The 22,703-nt window shown below is 39.7% G+C and overlaps 1 protein-coding gene across 2 annotated transcripts in view; it reads right to left on the bottom strand.

Annotated features, from left to right (window-relative positions):
- SOS2 (SOS Ras/Rho guanine nucleotide exchange factor 2) overlaps window positions 1-22,703 on the bottom strand; it is a 55,315-nt gene that overhangs the window by 3,747 nt on the left and 28,865 nt on the right. For both annotated transcript variants that reach the window (XM_059819537.1, XM_059819536.1), the window contains 12 exons: window positions 17,670-17,797; window positions 16,644-17,299; window positions 13,821-13,902; window positions 13,012-13,134; window positions 9,478-9,581; window positions 8,042-8,261; window positions 6,948-7,067; window positions 6,055-6,217; window positions 4,938-5,055; window positions 4,137-4,309; window positions 2,375-2,491; window positions 605-866 (listed from right to left, as the gene is read on the bottom strand). In XM_059819537.1, the coding sequence (XP_059675520.1) occupies window positions 605-866; window positions 2,375-2,491; window positions 4,137-4,309; window positions 4,938-5,055; window positions 6,055-6,217; window positions 6,948-7,067; window positions 8,042-8,261; window positions 9,478-9,581; window positions 13,012-13,134; window positions 13,821-13,902; window positions 16,644-17,299; window positions 17,670-17,797 (2,266 nt within the window). The remainder of the gene's footprint in view (window positions 1-604; window positions 867-2,374; window positions 2,492-4,136; window positions 4,310-4,937; window positions 5,056-6,054; window positions 6,218-6,947; window positions 7,068-8,041; window positions 8,262-9,477; window positions 9,582-13,011; window positions 13,135-13,820; window positions 13,903-16,643; window positions 17,300-17,669; window positions 17,798-22,703) is intronic.

The raw sequence follows: 22,703 nt of genomic DNA on the forward strand, positions 1-22,703 counted from the left end.
TAGAGCAGAGCCAAGACCTGTCACACGCTGCTTTCAAGGCTAAGGAGCTGCTCACAGCTACAAGCAAAGCTTGGGGGTGTATTAAAGCATCTGAACTAACAGTGTCTTTTTAATCAAGACTGCGTTTTGGAGTGAGCACGCTGACCATCCCCACTTCTGGCACTTCGGTTCACTTCTCAGAATACCCCAACTGGATTCCCTTCAAAGGAAATTACACCAGAATCACTAGAGTGTGCTCCGTCCACGGGACCGCTCCTGAAACACGCACTGGTGTGGATGCCAGGTCCTCAGCACCTTTCCTCTCTACGGACGTGCCATACGTGGTAAAGCAGGCATAGCCCCTGCACAGTAGTGCCTCATGGGGACATCTCCTGTAACACATTGCCTCAGCTCCAGTAGGCAAGACGACTGGAAAAGTCACTTGTTATTTAACTACTCACAGCAGGGATTTCCAAACAGCCGTACATGTAACACTGGCACGAGAACATTATAGTCCACATCTAAATTTTGCAACTTTTTTTTTAAAAGGCTGGCATACACACCAATGCATTTTGGAAGCCTGAGGGACAGTAACAACAATTATTAAAACACATTGCACATTTACCATATGAACTGTTGAGATCGATGTCTAAAAACACGCTGAACTCTGAAGAAGCAGACACTGGCGGCGTAGACGGTGTGTTCGGCGAAGTTGGTGCCGATACTGTTGATTCATGCTCTGCCTCAGTGATTCTACTGAAACTTATCTTACTTGGTTCCTTTTCAAGTGGCAGTGGATGACTTCTCAAGGTGCCAGAGGTGGAGCCGTGTCTGCCAGTATTGGGCCTTATCCCGGGAGATTTCAGTGGGTATGTTGTTCTTCTAGGCTGGAGAAAGCAAAGCCGGTTACTACTGTTAACATTTCAGACAGCAGAACTGCCAAGTCTCTACGAGATATTTTAAAAAAATACTTATCACATACACCTTAAACAGTGTTACAGCCTTTCTACAATTGACTTGAGGTACAGTCTGTTGTTATCTACACAGCAAGAGTTTACTGAAAAGTTATGGATGCAGCTTAATAAATCTTTTTTCCCAGTTTAATTTTTTTTTTTCCCCACAGCTACGGAGAATGAAGAGTCAAGTTTCAGATGCATGCCAATCAGGACAAAATACAGGGAAGAGCAAGTCACAACCTTGGGGGAGAGAGAGAGTTACTTCAGGTGCCCCCATAGGCCTGCAGAAAAGCTTCATAACAGCACCCTAAGACATGCTTTGTGCTTATACCACAGAAGGTCACCAGGCCCCTACACATGTCCAAGATCAAGGACACACTCGGACGCACGTTGTCTACGTCCTCTGGGTTAGTCAGTAGGAAATCCTTACACACACGTCACTGGTGTGAACGAAACAAGCTGCATTAGACCCAGGTGTAACACAGCACAGATCAAAGCCGATTCTTTGAAGATGAATTACGTTCCCATCCTACGGTGGTATGCAGGACTCCACCACATTACCGTACCCAGAACTGGACTTTCCTGAAATGCCAATAAGAATGTCTAGTTTGGAAAACATGAACTGTAAAGAATTCATGCCCGGATGACTGAGACTGGCAGCATCGATGTCTATTTTTAGAAAATATTTGAAAGAAATTACTGCAAGCAGCGTTTTTGCAACCGTAATTTCTGTTGTTTGCTTGCCATATTCGTAATATCATCTTACTCATTCCTCTAACAGGAGACTGCTAAAACACTTTATAGCTCTCCCAAAAATTAGAGATGTCTCCAGCTACTCTGAAGTAGAATTGCAACGTATAAGAAACCAAGCATTCTAGAGAGCAATCTTTCTGCTTACAAAAGAGCTCTGGGCTCCAGTAGCTATTTTCTTAAAAAACAAGATTGCTACTCCTTTAAATTGAACTATATTTTGTTCTGCAAGAAGGTTGCACCTTATAAATTCTGTGGTGTTACTTCCATTTTTGCAACAATGCAAAACATTTAGACAAAAGAAAAACAGACATTAACTTCTACTTAAAGAAAACTTAACACATCAATTATGTATAAAATCCATATTTCACTTAATATTTTATAAGATTTTTTGATACTGTGAAATGAAAAATCTTAAATGTTATTATATAGTCTATCAAATGACTATATGCTAAGAAACCCAAATTTAAACTAGAATATTTTAGGTTTTGGGAAAAACATGTTCATTCTAAAATAAACCAAAGGTAGTATGTTTTAGTAGTGACAAACGCCCGAAATAAGAGTCTTCTAAAATCATCTCATGATACAGAATTCTGAAGGAAATATATATGGCTTATTGAGTTAACTATGTATTCTTTTTCATAGTGGCTAGTGGATTTTAGCTATTTAATTTGCAGGACAAGACTTACAAATCTAGGTGGTTGCTTGCAGTTTCGAGGTTCAATTTCTAATGACTTGTTGAACAGATAATCCGTAAATTCTTTTTCTGGTATCTTCCCCATAGGATTGAGATTTTCAAAGAATTTCTAAATGAAACAAGCATCGATAATATTTAAAAAATAAGCATACACACAGAATTTTAATGAAATGCTTGTAATTCACTGATTAAAAATCCAGCTTTTCACTATTGTGAAGCTTATTTCCAGGAAAAACAGGAGTAAAACGTTCCCTGAAATAAATACAAAATGATCCAATACAAGAAAGAATCAAGTTCACAGTAAGTTTCCTGACACAAAAGAATGACCTTGCTTCAAATAACCAGGTAAATGAAGTCTTCTGTAAATTGTTTGCTGGTATTTTTGGCTAGTGAATCATGCACAGCACAGCAGTGTTAAGGGCCATGCAACAGCACCCTGGACACTTGCCTTAACATCACAGATCTGGGAAGGAGCAGAACACAGAGGACAGTAGTGGAAGCAAAGGTTGTGCTGGTGCCATTTCTTAGAGGTGCTTTGGATGTGATCAGTTAACAAAGAACCGGAAGGGAGGGAGGACAAAAGCAGGAAGATCAGAGGCAGGGACAGAATATGGCTCTACGGCAGAAGGACCAGAGGGAAGGCATGGCTGGGACAGGACAGGCACCAAGGGCACGGGATGGGACAAAGCTCCCTGAACGCCTGACAGTCCTGCGTTAGCTGCTCCTGCTGCTGGCGTCTCTGGGTGGTGAGCTACAGCATTTTCTATTTGTTCTTTCTGTCAGCACAAATACTGCCATGCCTTGAACTTAAGGTACTTTGTGGCTTAAGAATACTGTAAATCTCCTAAACCTTTCCCAGACATGTCCACATCAATTAAACACACGACACAAATAACATTTTAAACAGCAGTATTATTGCCCGTTTAATTCTTCATGTAACCAATTTCTTCGTTGCTTCCTGCCTGCTGCTGTTCACTAGCTGAGATTGAGAGCTGTCCACACTGCTGTTTTTTGGAAAGGTTACCATTAGCCGTGCACTTAGGAAGTATGGCTGGGTACTTAAAGCTATTATTTTCAATTGTTATTACCTCCATATAAAACCACCCACCTGCCTTTACCTGGCTCATTGCTGTTTCAGCATCTTCCTTTAAATTCCTTTAAATTCTCTGGGAGTCACTAGTCTTTGTCTTGGGCAAGTAACCACTCAGCACCCTCTCTCATTTGTAAAGCTAATGCTGGCTGACACTGCTGCATCCCCACATTTGCTTAGCTTCTGCAGTGTTGAATGACTGTTGGTATTTGTCCTGAACTACGTGTCCTCTGACTGTCAGCGGGCTCAGTAGACTTTGGTCAGAGGTGTCATTACAGAATGTCTAAAGGACTAAACGTATTAGGCACATACAGAGCATTTTTAGATTAAAAGGCAACTGATTTTTCTCCAAAAAGTTCTGCTGTTTAGTCACTGTGTCTTATTCATTCTGTTTTGTTGCTAAAAAATCTCTCCGATACCAGGCTGCAGAACAGGAAGGGGATGAACAAGACCCAGAACATGGAATCCAAGTAAGCAAATCCCCACTTCTGGCTAGTCCTTTGCTGTGGTACTTTGTTGTCTACCAGCCACTGTTCCCCGCTCTTCTAATGGTCACTGTTCACACAAGATTAGGTCTAGTACTAGAAAATTATTTGGCAATTTTTTCTTGCATACATTCTTTTCCCTCTCCTATCCCCAAAACAGATATTTAATGTTTGATTACCCGAATTTCTGGCTCTATCCGTAAACAGTAAGGCTGGTTTTGATACTGCTGAATTTCTCCTGTAATCTCAGCCACTTTTCTCCTCTTACTGAAGTTAATTAATTCTTTCCCTTGTCTTTTAAGGAAGTCAGGATTCCCTTCTTCTGTCTTCAAAATATTTGTTAGGTATATTCCTGATAAAAAGAGAAGCATTTTTTAAATTTCATTTTCATTCCAAGAACTGATTTCATTCTTTCTAATGAATGATAAAAAATCTGAGCATAGGTAGACCATTCCTTTTAACGCTCCAACAGTTTATTAGCTGGCAAGAATGAATCAAGTCTGCATTTTACATAGGAACAATACATTATTTCTGAAATAAGATGTTTTATCTCCTTCACATGAGATCTTGAGTTTAGAAAAAAACATCTTCGCCATTAACAGATGACCAATGTGGAGGCACTGTTAAACAAAGTAAGGTGATATTCATATCAATATAATACCAGTAATCTGTATACTAAACTAGAAAAATAAATTCTATATAAAATACATTAATTCTTTTACCTGATCTAGTGGAAAGTATCCCTGCCCATGGCAGGGAGGTTTGGAACTAGATGATCTTTAAGGTCCCTTCCAACCCAAACCATTCTATGAGGGCTAAAAACATTACAAACCTAGGAAGTCAAAAGTCACACATTATATTACAGACTTTTTAGAGCTAAACGCAACCCTGAACACTTCAAGCAATATTAACACATCTGCATCAAACTCAACTCAAGACTGACAATGCACACAGTATTAGCCTGCCCTGGTGTTACTTACCAAAGAAAGGCACACAGGGTGGATTGATTGACTTGAGCTTAGCTAGATACTTTTTAAAATGATCTTGACTTAATTCTACTGCTTCATCCAAAACTCTTTTTTTTCTTTCCTGTAGTGCCTAAGTTGTCAAAGAAAAAAAAAAAAAGGGATGCAAATCTTCTCAATAGCATGGTTAGCAAATCCAAGGCAATTCCCCAGCTCTCTTAGCAAAACATAGGAACCGAAATTCAGGTTTGAAAGAACCTCTTCTGTAAATGATTTGCTCTGGACTACAGCACTATCAGTCCAACAATTTAGTCATGTGAATCATGAGGCTACTGTAAACAGACTAGTATTTTGTCTATCAACTTACAGGCATAATCCTGGTCTTTAATAAAAATTAAACATTCCATTTTGAATTTAACTTAAAGGCCTCGTACTGCCTTTCAAAGACATATAAAACTCTAAACGTTTTATTCATGCTTCTTTTTCTATTTTAGTCAAGGGAGGCTTTGCTGCCAAATCCTAGGCATTTCTTTTCCTTGGCAAGTGAAAAACGGAATCACTACTTGTGTAGTAGCCTCTCTTCCTACTGTCCATCTAAACCATTTCAGCAGCTATTTGTCTCTGCCTCTGACAGTCTGAATTTTCTGAGACTCTCTCATCCAAGAGAAGTTCTTGTGATCAACTGAAATCCGAGTTTTAGCTATCCCCTCCCATGCCCTTCTACCCCTACATTTCTTGCGTAGGTAGGAAATGCTGCTGTTGAAGTGTTCCAGTCCAGGGTTCTCAGCCCTGGGATCCTCCTCTTTCATACCCATAAAATGCTGGACTGAAGCAACAGGTTTATTTCAGACAGGTTATCGAACAACAATCGAATGGCCCCAGCGTTTCCCCTTTTTGGGCTGAATACACGTGAGAAAACTTCTGCTGAAAAGCTCCACTTCCCATTACAAACCCTTTGAGACACCCAGCCCATCTCATATGTTTTCTCATAAATAACTTTGAACATTTCACACTTGTTTTCTTCCATGAAAGCAAGTGTGATATGGATACTATGGATTTCACTTTAGAAGTGTGTGTGATACACTTCTGGATTTTGATTGTTTTTTTTCCAAGAGCAATGCCCAAAACTCACCTCAAATGTGTGATCTAGTCTGTACACTGACACAGAGTTCATTGCACTGACGATCTCCAAAACACCATTGAAATTATTCAGATCTTGAAAAACCTGCAGGATTTCTATAATCCTACTCAGCACAGCCACTCGCTCTTCAAAGTTCTCTGTTTCCACGATGCACCTAATCAAAAGACATAGTTTAAGAAACACTGATAAATAAACGCTGACATTTTGCTAGCTAAATCGAATTTTTCCAAGAAAAAACTGTACAGTACATCCAGCATGCACGTTTTGGCTCTCTGTCAAGAATCTCAAGTACAAATCTATGTAATCACATCTTATGTATGTTCAAGTTGGAAAGCCAAGAAAGGTTTCAGCATATCCTGTAAAATAATAAAGTAAACCTCAAGCAAGATCCAGGGTACGTAGGGCGATTCTCATGCCTCTGCATCTACAGTGGCATTTTAAACTCACTAGGTTAGGTATACGCATACAAGCTGCTACACCCTTCTGACTGCAGCATTGGCCGCGTCCTCAGAAGTACTTAATCATCTCATGCAAGAAGGGAAAGACTAAGATAAGGGGACAGACACAACAGTGCTTTCATCAGGGATGCAGAAAAGCGGTGCCGAGTCCTGCACTGCCTTCAGCGCCCTTTGATGTACTGTGGAAATGTAAGCAGGACCCATGATGACCAAGTGGACATAACTGGAAAAAAAATCTTCTAGTCTCAGGAAGAGCGAGCCTATGTGATCGACAAGGCATGCGCCCGTGAAGCAAAACCTAAAATTACTGTAATACTCGACAGCCATCTCACGATTCAAGGCAACAGAATTCAAATAACAGAAAAATGTTTCTCTCTGAATTTCAGTAGGAGCTAATGCCACTACACTGTCACCACCTGTACTTACTTTTCAAACCAAAGAGTAAGATTTGTAGTATGACGAATCATTTTCAATAGATTTGGGGAGTTAATTTCCTTATCTTCTTTAGTCCACACACTACCAACGAGTTCGGAAGGCTGTACTGCCCTGATAATGACAAAGCAAGATGCAGAAGAATGCTCAATACAAATAATAATTTTATGTTCTGTGTTTGCATTAAAAGATTATTTCTTCCCTTAATCATGACTTGATATTTCACAAATCCAATCCAATCTACTGCAAAACAGTTACTTAAAATAACTTTTTGATGAGTATTTGACTATAGAAGGAAATAAATTTTCATCTTAATTGAAACTGGCATTTTTGAATAAGCATTTTCAGATAAGAAAATTACAAAGGAGTAAGTTTAATTTCCTGAAAGCACCTTAAAGACAGTTACAACCTTTTTTAAAATAGGAAGCTGAAGTACTTTGAGCAACCTGCTAGAAAAGTGGCCTATTTCAGTAGAAAACCTGCTGTCGCTGAAGCACAAAAGGATGCTTCACCTTCGCGTTTTGGAAGCCCTTAAAGAATCTCTACCCAGCAAAACCTAGCTCTCGCATCAAGGCTAGCTCTATTTATCACAGGTAACAACAGAGCTAGGAAACAGCAGAGTATGTATGGCAGCAGACCAAATAAACTCTTTAGAATTAAATTAGAGGACCTTGACGTACCAGCGCTATGGTTATATGCATATAACACCTGGGCCTTTGCTATGCAGCTATAAAGGAAAGGAGCAGAGACAATCATGTTCTCTTTTTATGATGCAACAAGCATTTCTTATTAATGTAACACTAAGTTTGCTTTTGACAAGGAGACCACACAAGTTTGCATTATCTACTTGTAATATTTTCAGTGTCCTTCCTGTACTTATTTGTGTTGTCAGAAGTCTGATATGGAGATTAAAAAAACCTTTTTTTTTTTTTCTTTGCCTTGCATATTTTGATATCGAACAGATGGCAAGAAAACCTGTTTCCATAAACTCTGAAAGTCAAGGGGACGTACTTTTGACTGATTCTACTAATTAGGACTCTTTCTTGCTCAAATAATCTAAAAAAGACACGTATTAGGTCAATCCCTACCTATAAAGGTCAGACTCGAGAAGTGTCAGCTGTCGAGCAATTTCTATAGGATGCAGAGTCATGAGGTCCAGCGTTTCGCTGTGCCCAACACGCCAAATGTGCCACTCAATTGGGGGAGGCGGGCTCTCAAAGGTGATGTTGTGACTAACTCCATTTGCTTGAGCTTTCTTTCTCTTGATGATTTTAGCAATCGATTCCACCCACTTCTTCATGGATTTTCCTGCAAAACAGAAACCATAACCCCCCCCTCTTTTTTAATACTATCTTAACTGACTTTAGATAACTTAATAAAACCAATCCCCCCAAATTGTACATGCATGCAAAACTCTGCATTTCTGCATGCAAATTAATTAGGTTTGTAGTTCCCTATTTTTATTCTTATGGGTTCCTGCACCTGTATCAGCTGCCAAATACAGACACGTGAACAAATTCTTGGGTACCCAGTTGTGTTTAACCACATTTACTGACAGTTTTTGAGTGGAAAAAAATGACCCTGTGTACATTGTATTTTACTATTTCCCCTCAGCTGCAACCATCTCCACTCTGACTGCTAGCTTCACCTACTTAGAGGAGAAGAACTAAAAAAAGTAAACAACAAGCTTCAAGTGAGATCTTTGCAACGTGCTGTACTAGTGCACTGTAGAACAAAAAGATTAGAGAAATGTATGTTTACAGCACCAGTCCAACATTTACAGTACACAAAATAGTGCACAAGACGGGAAGTACCTTCAGCAGTTCAAGACAAATACTTTTTAAGAGACTAACCAAAATTGAATTATGCCTCTCTGGTCAGCAATAGTTAGCAGGGAGACCTCTGCAAAAGATAAACTACCATTCTCTAAGTTTGTCTCAGAATTATATTGCCCGATGTATGGCCTGGCAACCTGAAAAGTAAAGTCTAGAATTGCCAGGATAATGATTAAAATTGATGTGCCAACACTGTTACCCTCCACACTGGCTGCCAAAAAAATCTGCTAGTTCGTAAGGGATTGCTCCAGAGGAAGCGATACCAAATGGGTCAAGTATCCTCTCCTAAAAGGACAATGATTTTCAGCTGGAACTTTGAATAAATGGGAAAAGAAAAAGATGGAAAAAACTAGTCTCAGTCACCAACAGGGAAGGAATTCTCTACGAATGCAACACAGGGAGGAGGAAGGTGACAGTCTGAATTATAGAGTCAGGCAAGGATGAACATTACTGTCCAGAAGTAAATACATTTAAGGTAAATATCATAATACTTGAAGTAATTTTTGGTAGCTGTTTAGGCTCCAGGCCAAAGCTTGCTCATGTAAAGGAGAGTGTCATAAACATCTCAATTAAAGGCATTAAAATTATTCATGTGTGTAAAGATATTCTCATGCTTAAAACCTGTCAGGATTAGACCAGAAGGTTGTACCAAAGATGTGGAAGCACAACAGGACCACCAATTTCCATACCTCTTACACTGAAAATAAACGTCTCCAATCTCTCCAGTAACTCCAGATCTCTTTCAAAATCGTAAAAATGGTGCTCTACCCAGTGACGAAAAACATTTAATATTCTGAGGAAGGAGAGAAAAAAAATATTACGTTTGTTTTTAAGGACTGCCAAGGCTCATCCCATGTAAACACTAAATGAAACACAATTCTATAAAAGCTGAGTTACAGATTCATGTAGTTGACGACTATCAAAATACACATGGACAAAGGGGCAGAACAAAGACTAAGCATGGCACCAATGACCACAGAAGTCCCCAGGTATTTAAAACCTAATTTTCCAATCTTCACATATATACAGTTTGGTGTTTTTTAAAAATCTTATATAAAGAATGCTAGTGTTGAGGTGGTTTCAGAAGAGGAAAATCAGATAAAACTGGTATTTCTAATGTAATTTTCTGTTTTGTTTTTTTTTTTTTAAACTAAAAAAGCTAATTAGGATCTCCCATTTGGTAAGAAACAAATTTGTAATTGTTTCTTTCCTATACATAAATTTCAGCTTAGAAGTTGTTACAAGTGTGCTGCCCTACTTTTACAGCTTTTTAATTATACAAATGGCTGTACTAGATGCAGTACTTCCTTTAAGGATAACACTAAACTTCCTCTTGATTTTTCTCTACACATTCTTAAACAGACCACTAATAAACAAGCCTCTAAAAGTGAGCTACAACTGCTCTTCTGCCTTCTACTCTTAGGATGTATCAGAATAAAAAACTGTTTTGCCTCTTCTTCAGGTAAACAAGTTGTGCTCGTACCTCAAAACTTTGATTTGTCGGGGTGCGCCGTATCACCTTACCTGAAGGGAAAGCAAAAATCTCCTACATCAACTAGTACAACAGATTTTCCCTGTGCCAATCCAACAGGTGGGACAGGATGGTGGTGTTAATGGAGAGCCCACGGCCTCAGACTCAGAGGAGAGGGGTACAGTGAGATGTGGGTACTCCTGCCCCATCGCCTTTGCAGAAGTGGCTCAGCTGTACGCAGAGTGGGGCTGAACTCCCCCACACTCTTCGCAACTCAGGCTGTTAAGGTAAACCAGGGCTAACTGTGTATCAGACTACTGATTGCGCTGGCTCAGCCCTGTAGTGTGGGGGCAAGAACATCTGAGAGGTCAGACAACTGATTGTAATCTGCCCGTCTGCTGTGAGTCAGAGCACTGGAGAAGTTGGCTGGTTTAGCTTAGTCAAATGAAGGGCGCTCTATGTGAATACATGGAGAATTAGAGTTCTCCTCTTCCCAGTGTTTAAGTTAAAGAATAAGATTTATCCCATGAAAGAATGGCTACCCAAACAGATCATTTAGGCTGGAAATTAATGACAGCTCCTAACCATCAAAGGAGTCATGTTTTGAACCAAGTACCCAATAACAGCAATACAGGATCTTATCTAATCAGTCTTTGCCTTTGAGATATCGTGGTAGGAATACTGAAAAAGCAAGAAAGATTGCCTGGTTCTGCTGACTGCATTTCCAGCTTAGCACCGCCTCTTTCTCATGGCCTCACACGCATTTAATCTAGTCAAAGACATTATCGTTTCTATTGCTGTGCACTGCACAGTATGCCTACAGCATTTTCTGCAAGATGGGGAGTAAGTGCCAGGGAGGGAAGGACAGAAGGAGGGGAGGGAAGGGAGGGGGGGAGGGATGAGCATCTTCACATTTTCCACCTTCTTCCCAAATCTCAGATCTCTCTGAAGTAGAGGTCAATGCTATTAACAATATAGGAATTTACAAAGTGCTGGGCGTATCAACCTAACAGCTCAAATTCAGACACTTATTTTCAACTGTAACACAGTTAAGAGCTTCAAGCTACTAAAAACGTGTAGTATCTCCTAAATTCAAAGATTAACTATAATTCACAGAAGGGGGTGTGTTAAACAGCAGCTTTAAACCACATCTCTCATCGAGCAGGCACCTGTAAACAGACTCAGCTCACCAACCACAGCATAAATCAGACAGCAAAGAGTAGCTGTCATGGTAAGAGGTAACCTAATCTCTCAAACAAGGAAAGAAACCAGAAATCAGAACCAAAGACCCTGGAAACTGTGGAATGGGGCACAAGTTTCAAACAGCTCAAACATAACGTATGAAGGCAGAAGTGCTAAACTGATTTTGGAAATGAATAGCATGAAACGCGGTTAATTGCTGCCTCAAACTCTTCTACAGGTTTGAGTTCATCGGTAACCACTTGTCTTGCTCAGCTACGGCAGTAGCAGTGCTGCAGGAACATGCATTTGTACCATGCAAAGGGGCACTGTGAGGAGGTCCCCAAGCCTAGTTAGCAGAGGAGGCTATAAAAAATAGCAATAAAAGCAATACAACAATATTTAAACTCTTGAGCCAGTTATGTCGCAAAAGCCCATTCTGTGTGAGTAGAATAGCAAGCTGAAACCAGGAAAAGTATGTGCTGAGAGGCAGCGTGTGAAGCTCTCCCAAGAACTGATAACTCTGGAGACTAGTGGTCCTGCTGAACCCACAAGAACTGATAAACTGAGAACACCAAGGGCCTGACAAATCTGTACAAGGCCACGAGCATACACAAGTTTGAAGGTTACACTGAGGTTGTATAACTTGGACTACATCCAAGAAAGTGGTGGCAGCTATATATCGACAAACACTACAGTATTACATACATATTTATCTTTTTTTATATATATGCACACAGGTATCTGATGAAAATGGGACTCCTGAGTGACTTTCTGAACACCTACCTTGAAGGTACTGGCATGTCAGTACGACCCTTCACTTTGAGTAAACTGCTCTTGCCTCAAACAGCTAATTACGAATGACTGCATGTGGTAAGGCAACAGCTGAGGGTACTGTGCGTATAGTTATCTGCCATTAAGAGTAACATCTTGATGCTACTAATAAAAACAGTTTAACGAATAAAAGTTGTTCTAGCAAATATCGGTTGTGATCTGTGTCTCCTCCTGACTTGATCCCCTATCAGGGAAACAATTAGCCTCATTCATGCTAGAAACGCTTAATTGTTCCCCAAGTTAGCTTGGTCAGCAAGACCTTGAAGATTCACTGCAGCCTGTTGCAATGTGCAATACAGACAAGAGTCTCCCTGTCTGTGTGCAAATACATCAACGGGGCTGGGAAAGGGAGTAAAATACCAGCAGGACTGAAAAAAATGGAAACAGAGAAACTATCTTCATAGAGCTGGTTAACAAGGGATCCATTCAAAACGCAGTCAGAAACACTTTCAGTTGTACATCTCTCACCCACACCCGCTTTACATAGCAGCCATACAGCGTTCTTGTGGGTGGCGATCACAGCTGTGAGCGGCAGAGACCCAAAGCACAGTTGCAACAACAACAGAAGTCAGTATGACTAATCAGAACATGATTTGGGATGTTAGTCTGGTTGCAGACAGTGGTAAGTCCCTACTTGACAGCACAGCAGTCTCCAAGAAAGATTACTGTCTCCAGGATCACCATATAATCAGTGAACTAAAATCTGGCTTTAACAGAGCAAATTTAAAAGCAAATAAACCTGAGTTGTACTGGCTGGACATATTCCTTGCGAAATCGCTTAAGGTCTGCGCTGATAGGCTGCTCTCCTTTCTCGATTGCCAGCCTGTCTGCTTCAGTAGGCTCAGGCTCTGGGATTTCAAACCTATGAATAAAAGTACCAAAAAACTGATGGCAATTAAGATAAAACACAAACCCTTTATGTAGGACATGAAGAGCAATTGCATTTAAAAAAAATTCAGCGCGGTGAAACTCAAGCACTCATCTAATATCCAGTTTGCCCGGAATTCCTTCCTTCCCTGGCTGTGTAGTGCTAACACACCCAGCTCTCGCCCTGATAATTCGCTAGTTCTCTGGTCATCACAAGATGTCTAGACTGGGATATAAGGTTTTTAACTACCTGTTAGCTTGATTAAGTGAAGATTAGAAGAAAGCTTAAGAGCAGCTTTATCACACTGTATTAAAATGCTGTTTACATGAAGAGTCTGTGCCTTTCAAACAAACTACCTAGAACATTTCCGTTCTCATTTGCATCGAGACTTAGGCATACTCAAATACACTCTCATGATCAAGTTAAGCAGTTCAAAACATTACCAACCCACAGGTGAGGCACACCAAGTGCTCTAGCTAATACTTAATTCAGGTAACTAATTTAACAAACTGGGAAAAGGAGGTGCGTATTAAAAACCTGCATCGATGTATCCCGTTTTAAAAGTTACTGGTTTATGAGCTTCGCTAGAACATGTGCCACCTAGCAGCGAGAGCAGAAAAGGAGCAGGTAAACGAACAGAAAGCCTTTCAAGGTCTTCGGAAAGGATGACCACTGCTTACCTTTCAATCAGTAAACTCAGCAGTTCCTGGGGCTTGCAAAATGAGCGGTATGTGGTAAGGAAAGTACGTACAAAATTAGGATCTGTAAACATAGAATAAGAAAATGATGTAGTGTTTTTTTTATTCAATTGCAAAATATCAGAAATTAAATACACATATACTCATAGGAAAAGTTTAAAGTGCAGAAGATACACAAAGGTTGTAAGTTAAGCATTGTAATTTGAAAAATACCCGAAATGATACTGTCTGTGAAATTTCTCCTTTAGTTCTTTGAGGCATTTCCCCTGTAAAAGTACTGAACTGCATGTACTATGTTCTCTCAAAAACTCTGTCTCAGTCTTGGCATGTGGAATTGCTTACACTCCCTGAATATGCAGCTATTCCACGGTTTCATAAAAGCAAAGAAAACATGGTAGAACTGGGCTGTCTACACTCTTGACATCAAAAATACCTACACCACCTGAACAAAACGTTTGTCTTACCTGTTCTTAAAGAATCTCCAGCAGTGGGGACTGCACACCTGCCCCAGCCACACCACCGCAGCACCCAACTGCCCTCAGCAGAGCAGACAGCAGGGAAAACATGACAAGCGGCAGAGGCCTTACAAAGCAAATACCCGCAGCAGCTCAAGACCTTGCATCTCCACAAGCCACCACACCTCCATCCTGCTGCTTCTCACCCCTATGGTAGGTGTGTTATGATGAGACGTGCCTACCTGCAAGCTACCACGCGTTTCATTGGGCCCACTCTGCTATACTGGAAGCATTAAAGGAAAAACATTGTTCCTTTAACCTCTTGTCATTCCACTCTCTCGTACAGTTTCTTAGGTCGGGAATAAGCAAGCTGATAAACAAATCACTTTACTGTGAGCCACGAAGGGTCATCATCTGGTCCTAATCCTGACAGCCCTGCAGCAGACCCCCTCACAAGGCTAACAGCAGCACTCAGCAGCTTCCAGAGCTGCCTGGGAGCAAATGAATGCTGAAATACAGGAAAACCAGGCCTAGAGAAGTGTGCTCTCGGAACTGTGGATTTTGGATTGTTGGGAGTTTCTTTTTTCTTCCTCTTCTGTAAATAGCCTTGAATCTGTCAGCATTAGGTGCAGGTAGCTTACATCAGCAGTCTTCAACATGTGGGCAGTGAATTTCTTCCAATAAGTACACAAAAGATTAAGACAAGCACTGCTTTTAAGAAGACTTAAATTCCCTGCAGAGCACTGCTCAACATTTTTAAGGGATCCATATATAGGAACATGCTTGCAAGCTAAAAGTAATAGTGCTCTCATTCTGTGATAATGCTGCTGAGTTTGCACGCTAGTCCTGCGCTGGCCTGTTCCGCTTCTGCATCACATCTACATTCACTCTTCAGTACCGTTTATGACATTTTAAAAGTAGATCTTCCTCTTACCCTGAACAGGCAGGTAGTATCTCTGCTCTGCAGACCAGATCTGCAATTGTCTTAAAATAAGAGCTGCTACTCTGCTCTCTGACCTGTGTAGGTTTCTTTATATTATTTTCAAAATTACTTATTTTTGTAAATGACACTCTCAAGAAAATAGAAAATACAGGCAATGAGCTATGAATAGTGGCTTGCAATTTAAATTCAAGGATTTATTAACTCTGCATCCGCTACCTCCCATGGTATCCTGGTATCAAATGGGGGCTTCTTTGACACGACAGAGGTCATTCTGCAAATGCAGAGCCTGTGTGCTGCAACAAAGCCTGCTTCAAACAAATCTGAAACTAACAATAAACTGACAGTTTAAAAAAATCCTATCTTGACCTAAATACAACTAAAAAAGCATCACCAAGATCTGCTGCGACTCCCTCCACATGCTGTTTAGTCATCGAAATGCCCTTGTGGAGGCTGAGGGAGAGGGTTTTGTTAGTCTTGGCTCCAAACACTGTTTGGAAAAAGCACACAGAAACCCAAGAGGCAATACTTTCATTGAAGATTCCCAAGGCCAAAGTGGCAAGTACTTGTGCTAACAAAACTGAAGTTACGCTAGCAAGCTAATACTCGCATACACCAGGTCATTCAGGAAAAGAGCTCAGTTTGCAAGCCAGCAAAACCCATCAGAATTTAGAAATGGGATGACTTGGGACTCACAGACAACACAACTACGGACTACCTGCCTACCAACTAGTTGCATCAATAATGAGCTTCAATGTGGGAAATGCTATTTTATGATTTTTTACAAAAAAGACTCACTTCAATACCAGGCAGTTTTGTAAAAAACTGCCACCAGCATCCTTATGTCAGCTTTGCTGCGTCCCCTTTCACTGCATGCTTTTCACCCCAAACCTAAGAGCTAACATTTTCATCAACGTTAGCACTTCGTGTAACTACTTCAAGGTTTCGTTTCTGTGGCTTTAAGATAGTATTTCACAGGAAAGTCTGAAGAATGCCAATTGTGATTTGCATCCTTTTCTACTAAGGGACTTGACAAAGCAGCAGCTTGAAGTATAATAAATATAACCTCCAACCTTTTTCTTCCTCCACAGTCACACAGCCTGTAACAGCACCACTGCTTTAGCCATGATGGTCTCAGGAAACACACTAGTGACTCCTATTAGACCACTGACACTTTTTTTTTTGGGGGGGGGGGGGGGGGGGCTTGCATACCCAAAATTTTCTTGCAGCTTTGCCAGCAAAGCCAGCTGATTTAGTAACAGATACTGGTGGGTTTTCTTCTGCAAGTCTGGCTTTACATTTAACTATACACAGAAAAAAACCCAAACAAACAAAAGATAAAAGGATTAATTTCATCACCCCTACAAGCATGACCTTAAAACCCATATATATAACAGAAGTACAGGATACCTGCATACATATGGTATGTTAACCTTTCGATTAATTTCACAACCGTTCCTCCTTTGATGATAGGAATGCCATTCCTGCTTTGCAAGTTGTCCTCAAAAACGATGTTATCCTCCGAGTCTTCCACTACAAAACGATACACGTTTGGGCTGGGCAACCTCAGTGGCTGTTCATTTTCTTCTTGCAGTAGTACTGAATCAAGCATCCTGTCCAGAGTGCTGCGATACTGGAGGGAAATCAGAGCGGCCATCCAATTACTCTTCTCTTCAGCAGACTTGGCAGCAAACAGAATACTGTTTTCATCTTTCGACACCAGTTCAAAAGCGTGTTTGTATTCAGATGTGTCATCTTTATCAATAACCTGTATTTTTCTCATGATAATTTTTTCCTTCAGTCTATACTCCGCATTGCTGTAACCAGGAAGCCGTGACTGACCGTGATTAGTTTTACAGCTGATCATTAAACCATCAAAGAGAAAGATGTGGCGTTCATGTTTGGCTCCTATTTTCGTCAAGCCACCTTCCATTATGAATTCATTACAGCACTGCCCAATATCTTTGCCTTCCCAGCCATCAATATTTTTCTGGATTTCATTCATTTTCTTGATGGCCAAGTGCTTGCTTCTTATTTGTCGGTTATAGAAGCGGCAGACTGGCTCCCTTGAATGAATAAAAGAAAAAGTCACGATGGGCACAGACCACATTTGTCATCCCAAGAGACCCAAAAAATCAACTAAATTAATTGTTTATATCATTATTTCTTTGCCCTAAATATGCCCTAACCAAGTTTACTGTTCCAAATAAACCACATGTGCTGCTTTGGCTAGGGAAAGAGTAAGATACTGACATTATTCACAGAAGTGAAGGTTTTGGGCTGCTACTCCACTTACAGTGAAAACTGGCACAAAGACATGCCTTGAAAAGGAAATATACACATTATCTAACAAGAAAAAAACTACAATTCCTTCCACAACATTCATCTCCCTCTCTGCCAACTTTGGGAAACCAGGGTAGTTCTGTGGATTATTACCCAGGCCGACGTCTTGGGGAGTGCTTGCTGTAAATGCGTTCCATGCTGCACTGCAGATTCAGAAGAGCAGTAATGGCTTGTTTTAAGCACTCCCGATCCTCTTCATCTTCACTGCATTCCTGCAATTGCTGCGACATAATAAACATTTTTCTTTCACATTTGTCTAGTTTATAGAAGGGTAGGAAGACTGACAAACATTCTTACACAGTGTTATCTACAGTTATTACTAGAAGCACACTCAAAACTAGCTATGCGTGTAACTAAAAACATTTGTCAGCTCTTCGGGAGAAGTCAGCAGATACTCAAAACAGGAGAGAGCAGGAGGGAGTTTAGAAAGATAACCCTTTACCCTTTTACCGAGAGCCAATGCTAATTGTCATATACCGGTTTTCCTGTTATCTTTTCAACAATGTCCTGTTTCACAACTGATTTTATTAAATAGTTTGGAGGTTTGAAATAGCTGAGAATTAAATGCTGGTTTATTGAACTATGTGTAATATTCCTTCAATGTGTCGATCAATCTCAACATTTCAGAGCAAATTTAAAAGACAGAGTGACCAAGATTCTCTCTTTGCTTCTTACCATTCTAAATTCTGCCGTCTTCAGCAAACTCATCTATTTCAACAAGAAATGTCAATTTTGCACGGTGCGAACTAACATAGCAAAAAAAAGTCTGAAATTCAAGATTTGCTAATAATAGCAAAATGTAAAGACAGTGAGAATCAGTGTATTTCCTTTTTATAAAGGCTCGATCTGTCTCTACCACTAGGCAGAAACTTCTTGAATTAGGAAATTCAACAGGCTTTCATACCATCTCCATGCACGTGGTAGCAATATGCTTTGAGCAAAGCCCATTCACAGAGTTCCTCTTTTTGGTTCTTTAAGGTGATCGCTCCTAAAATACTACTGGTATAAACAAGAGAGATTTTTCTTTTTAACCCCTTTCATGTTAAAGATTGTACTATTATTTTTTTTAAAGAAAATTCAAGCAAATAGATTGCTGGGCAAAATCAAGACAATATGCCACGCAGTTTTGGATAAACTCTGTTTTACCTACATACTTTAAGAGAAATCTTACTTACAATCACTCAGCATGGCAGAAGCCTTCTTTTCCTTTCCCCACTATGTTCCCTCAGCAAGGATATGTAGCTTCCTCTAAAAGTAATTGAGAGAACAGGATTTGACCAGATTGGTCCACTCTCTTCATATAATTTAAATTATAAAAATTTTTATTTTTCACATGCCCAAACAACCTCCATCTTGCATATTAGAGATATGAAAGTTTCATGACCAAAAATTTCTGGGAAGTTTATGAGCTGAGGAACAGTACAGGGAAGGGAAAAACATCGACCTCTGTGGAAACCCTTCTTTTCCTTACTGTCAGCCACAGAAATGCAAAGAACATAAAAATGGCGTGAAAAGATGACAAATGCAAAATCCTAAAGGTGGGAAAAGCTATCAAGGCTGGTAAAATACTCTTTCTCCTCACATGTCCTGAGCAGAATTTCTTGCATCCCCTTTCCAAAGGGAGCTGTGTTTGGCACTCAACAGACATCAAATGGCATGGTTTGCTTTTTTGGTATTAAAAAAGAAAAGAAAAAAACCACACATACACATTTTGGAAGTAATCTAACCCATTTCTACACCTTAATGCATAGATTCCTGAAGATCAGGCAGATTACTTGAAGCATACCTCATTCTCTGTAATCACTGGACTAACATCTGCTTTTCCAAATGCCAGTTCTTAACAAGCATCTTTCCGATTAAATAGCAGATGCAAAAGTGTAACATACTTGCTAGACAGAGAAAATACATAAATCTTTAGAAAGGGAAATGGGGGTCCTGCTTATGCCAGACATATTTAAAATACCAGTGATGATAAACCGAGAATATTAACTATTCAATTTATTGTACAGAAAACTGTCAGAAAACGGTAATGTAGAACACTGTTCACTTAAAAAAAAAAATCATATCATGGTGATCCTGTAGAATCCTGACCAGGGTTTCTCTGTCAGTCAATGGCTGTCAGCGATTAGGTAGCAGCAGCAAAGACTAAAAGGCAGAATTTCATATGCTTTGGATTGCTTGATAACAACATAGCGAGTCACATGCAAGAATTAGGGATAATCTTCCGCCTGCCAGTCACATGAGAAGGAAGGATATACTCTATAGTCAGCAGAGGAAAGCTGCCTTGGACTTGAACAGACCTCTACTTATCTTCAGGATTTTAATGATATATCTAACGGGCACCTTGCTTAGGCTTTAGGTGGATTATATGACCCCTTGAGTTAGAGTTATTAGTGAATAACTCTGGTATCAACAGGGACATTTATGAAAACATACCCGGAGCTTGAAAGTCTGATGAAACGCTAAGCTCTCCCCTACGCCGCCAGTATTAAGGTGTTCATGCTTGGAAATGTCAAGCATAGTGTTTTAAACCCAAACACTCTGCTAATCAATTAAAGATGTCACAATCAGAATATATTTGGGTTAGCTGTTTGGAAGATCTAAAAAACTTTTGATCACCAGCACTATTTTTTCCAACAAGACAGTTTTATTTCTTCAGCGTGACTTCCTTCAGCCTTCGTTAGCATCAGTCATTCTGAAAGTCCCTACGGCAGGTTCATTTTCTGTCAATACTTGAACAAGCAATCAACACTGAAGTGACATCAGGGCCTGCCCTCTGACTCAAGGTGTTCAGAGGCTATTTCCTGGTGACCTCTAGACGGCTGCTAACGAAAACCAAAGAAATTCAACATGCAGGTCTCAAAACGACATCCAACCCTCGTGCCTTTTGTTTAGGCAAAGAGGAGTCCCCAGTGCAGATCCTGCATCAGAGGCTGCACAAACAGGTTTCTGCACCAAGGAGAAACGTTCTGCAGCTTCAAAGAATTTGCCAGCTTTTCACACTTTAATTTCATTCATTTTAGCTTTGCTACTTTGCAAAAGAGCAAACATCGAGGCCTGCACTTCTGTAAATCATTTATTATTTTATTTACCTCCCAATTCAGTAGGGGTTTTTTGGTAACTTTCTTTAGGAGGAACAGTCTCAATCCTAGCTTCTCTCCCTACTGAAGCCATGAAAATATGAGTATTCTGTTGCTTTTCTGCTTCCATTTTTCTAGATTTCTTAATCAAGGTTCCTACAGACAAATACAATGGTAACAGAGAAGCGGTACCAACAGTTTATAATGTATTAATATTATTGAATAACTACTTCCTCTGACCATAAAAACACTGCTTTTTAAACATAACTGCTGTAAATTTAGGGTGTTTTCAAAATACAACATAAAATGTAAATTTTAAACCTGCAACTAAAGCAATCACAACAAAAGATTCTGTATTTATCATTATTCACTAGAGAGTGGTATTTAAGATCTCCGCTCTACGCTCACAAGGTTAGAAAGACTCGAGACAGCCAAGTGTCAGCCTCTGCAGCTGAATTCTAACTCTATTCAGAAATCTTGTACATTGTGGATAAAGGTCATATTTCATCATTTTCACTACTAAAATTCCCTAGTTAAAAAAGGTATCATATAATATTATATTTCATGCAGCATAGTGCTGTATTATCCACGTTAAAAACAAAAGAGACAACAAAATGTTTTTGCACTACCTGCCAGACTTCATTCTTCAAAGATACGAGGCAATTTTAAGAATGTGTCTGTATATAACCTGATCCTATCGATGTTAACTGGAGTTATGAGCAGACTCAGAGTCCCCAAGAGACAGAAAACTCTTGCAGCACTACAGATTCAAGACAGGCTATCAAAAACAAATTATCTTTTCTGTGCCATGGTTTAAAACATAAATAGTAACCACCCTTTCCTGTCACTGAAGAAAAAACTACCAAGTTTGCATGCAAACCATTTAATCTGAAGTTTTGAAAACACAGAAAACTCTGCTCCATAAGGCATATATGTTAATGTTCCCCTAAAAAGCGGACAAACACTACGCAGCTTGTAAAATCAGTTAAATGTTTCGATTCTCGTAAAGCTGTGGCGCATGATTTCACTCTTTAATTTCATACTGATGCACTCCATTTCCCAGCTTTAAGGCACAATGGGTCATTAATTAGCCTGACCTTCAGCATAATACAGGTCGCTAATCCAATTACGTCTTTTAAACATGAAAGAGGAACATTTTAAGAAGTTCCAGAGAATTATCGTATGCAACTGACCCTTACGGAAAGGGAAGTTACACTATTTTGAAAGACAGACATATCTACGAAGCTACCAGTGCTCGCTTCACAGCGAGGCTGGCAGAACCGTGCCGTGCTTCTGCTGTCATCCTCTAGTTCTCTGATCAGTTTATTTTCTTTTGGAAGATGTCCTTACAGAAACTTAAGCTTTATGAAGGCAAATATTAAAACCATGGCAATGTAAAGTTTCTGTTCTCAATAGAGACACTGCAGTAATCTAGAGAAAAGTTCACTGATGGTTAGGGTTGTTTTGGGTTGGTTGGGGGTTTTTTAAGCTTTGTTAACTTTCCTCTAAACTGACTATCAATAGAAATGCTTAGAGACTTAAAATTTATTGAGATCACTTGGATTTAAACCTTTTTACAAAATATTGGTATTCCATACATCGGAGATGTGTGGTTCACGGGTCAAAATAAATCATCCTTATTTTTACTTATCTAAATCAGGATATGCAAAGAATCAGAGCAGACATAATGAAAACAAGACTGAACTAAAAAAAAAAAAAGAAAAAATGGAAAAAAAGGAATGTGTGTTAGATATTAACTACAGACCTGGTCTTAAAACAATTGCTATTTTTTGGCTTGAGATTCTTTTGAGAAAATTTTATATTGTATTACATGCAAGTTCTATGTTGCAAAGTTTCCTTTTCTTCCTTCATACAAGTAAATCCTTTGAAACACAAAGGAAGACCATATAACACACCTGTACAACACCACTAATATCACTTTTTACACTGAATACTTAAAAGTGTAATTTCTGTTGCTATTTCAAAATGTCAGCTATAGCCACAGGATATTTCACCTGTTTCATTTAAGTATATCCCAGTTAGTTAA

Source organism: Gavia stellata, chromosome 7 (assembly GCF_030936135.1).
Source record: "Gavia stellata isolate bGavSte3 chromosome 7, bGavSte3.hap2, whole genome shotgun sequence".
NCBI lineage: Eukaryota > Metazoa > Chordata > Aves > Gaviiformes > Gaviidae > Gavia > Gavia stellata.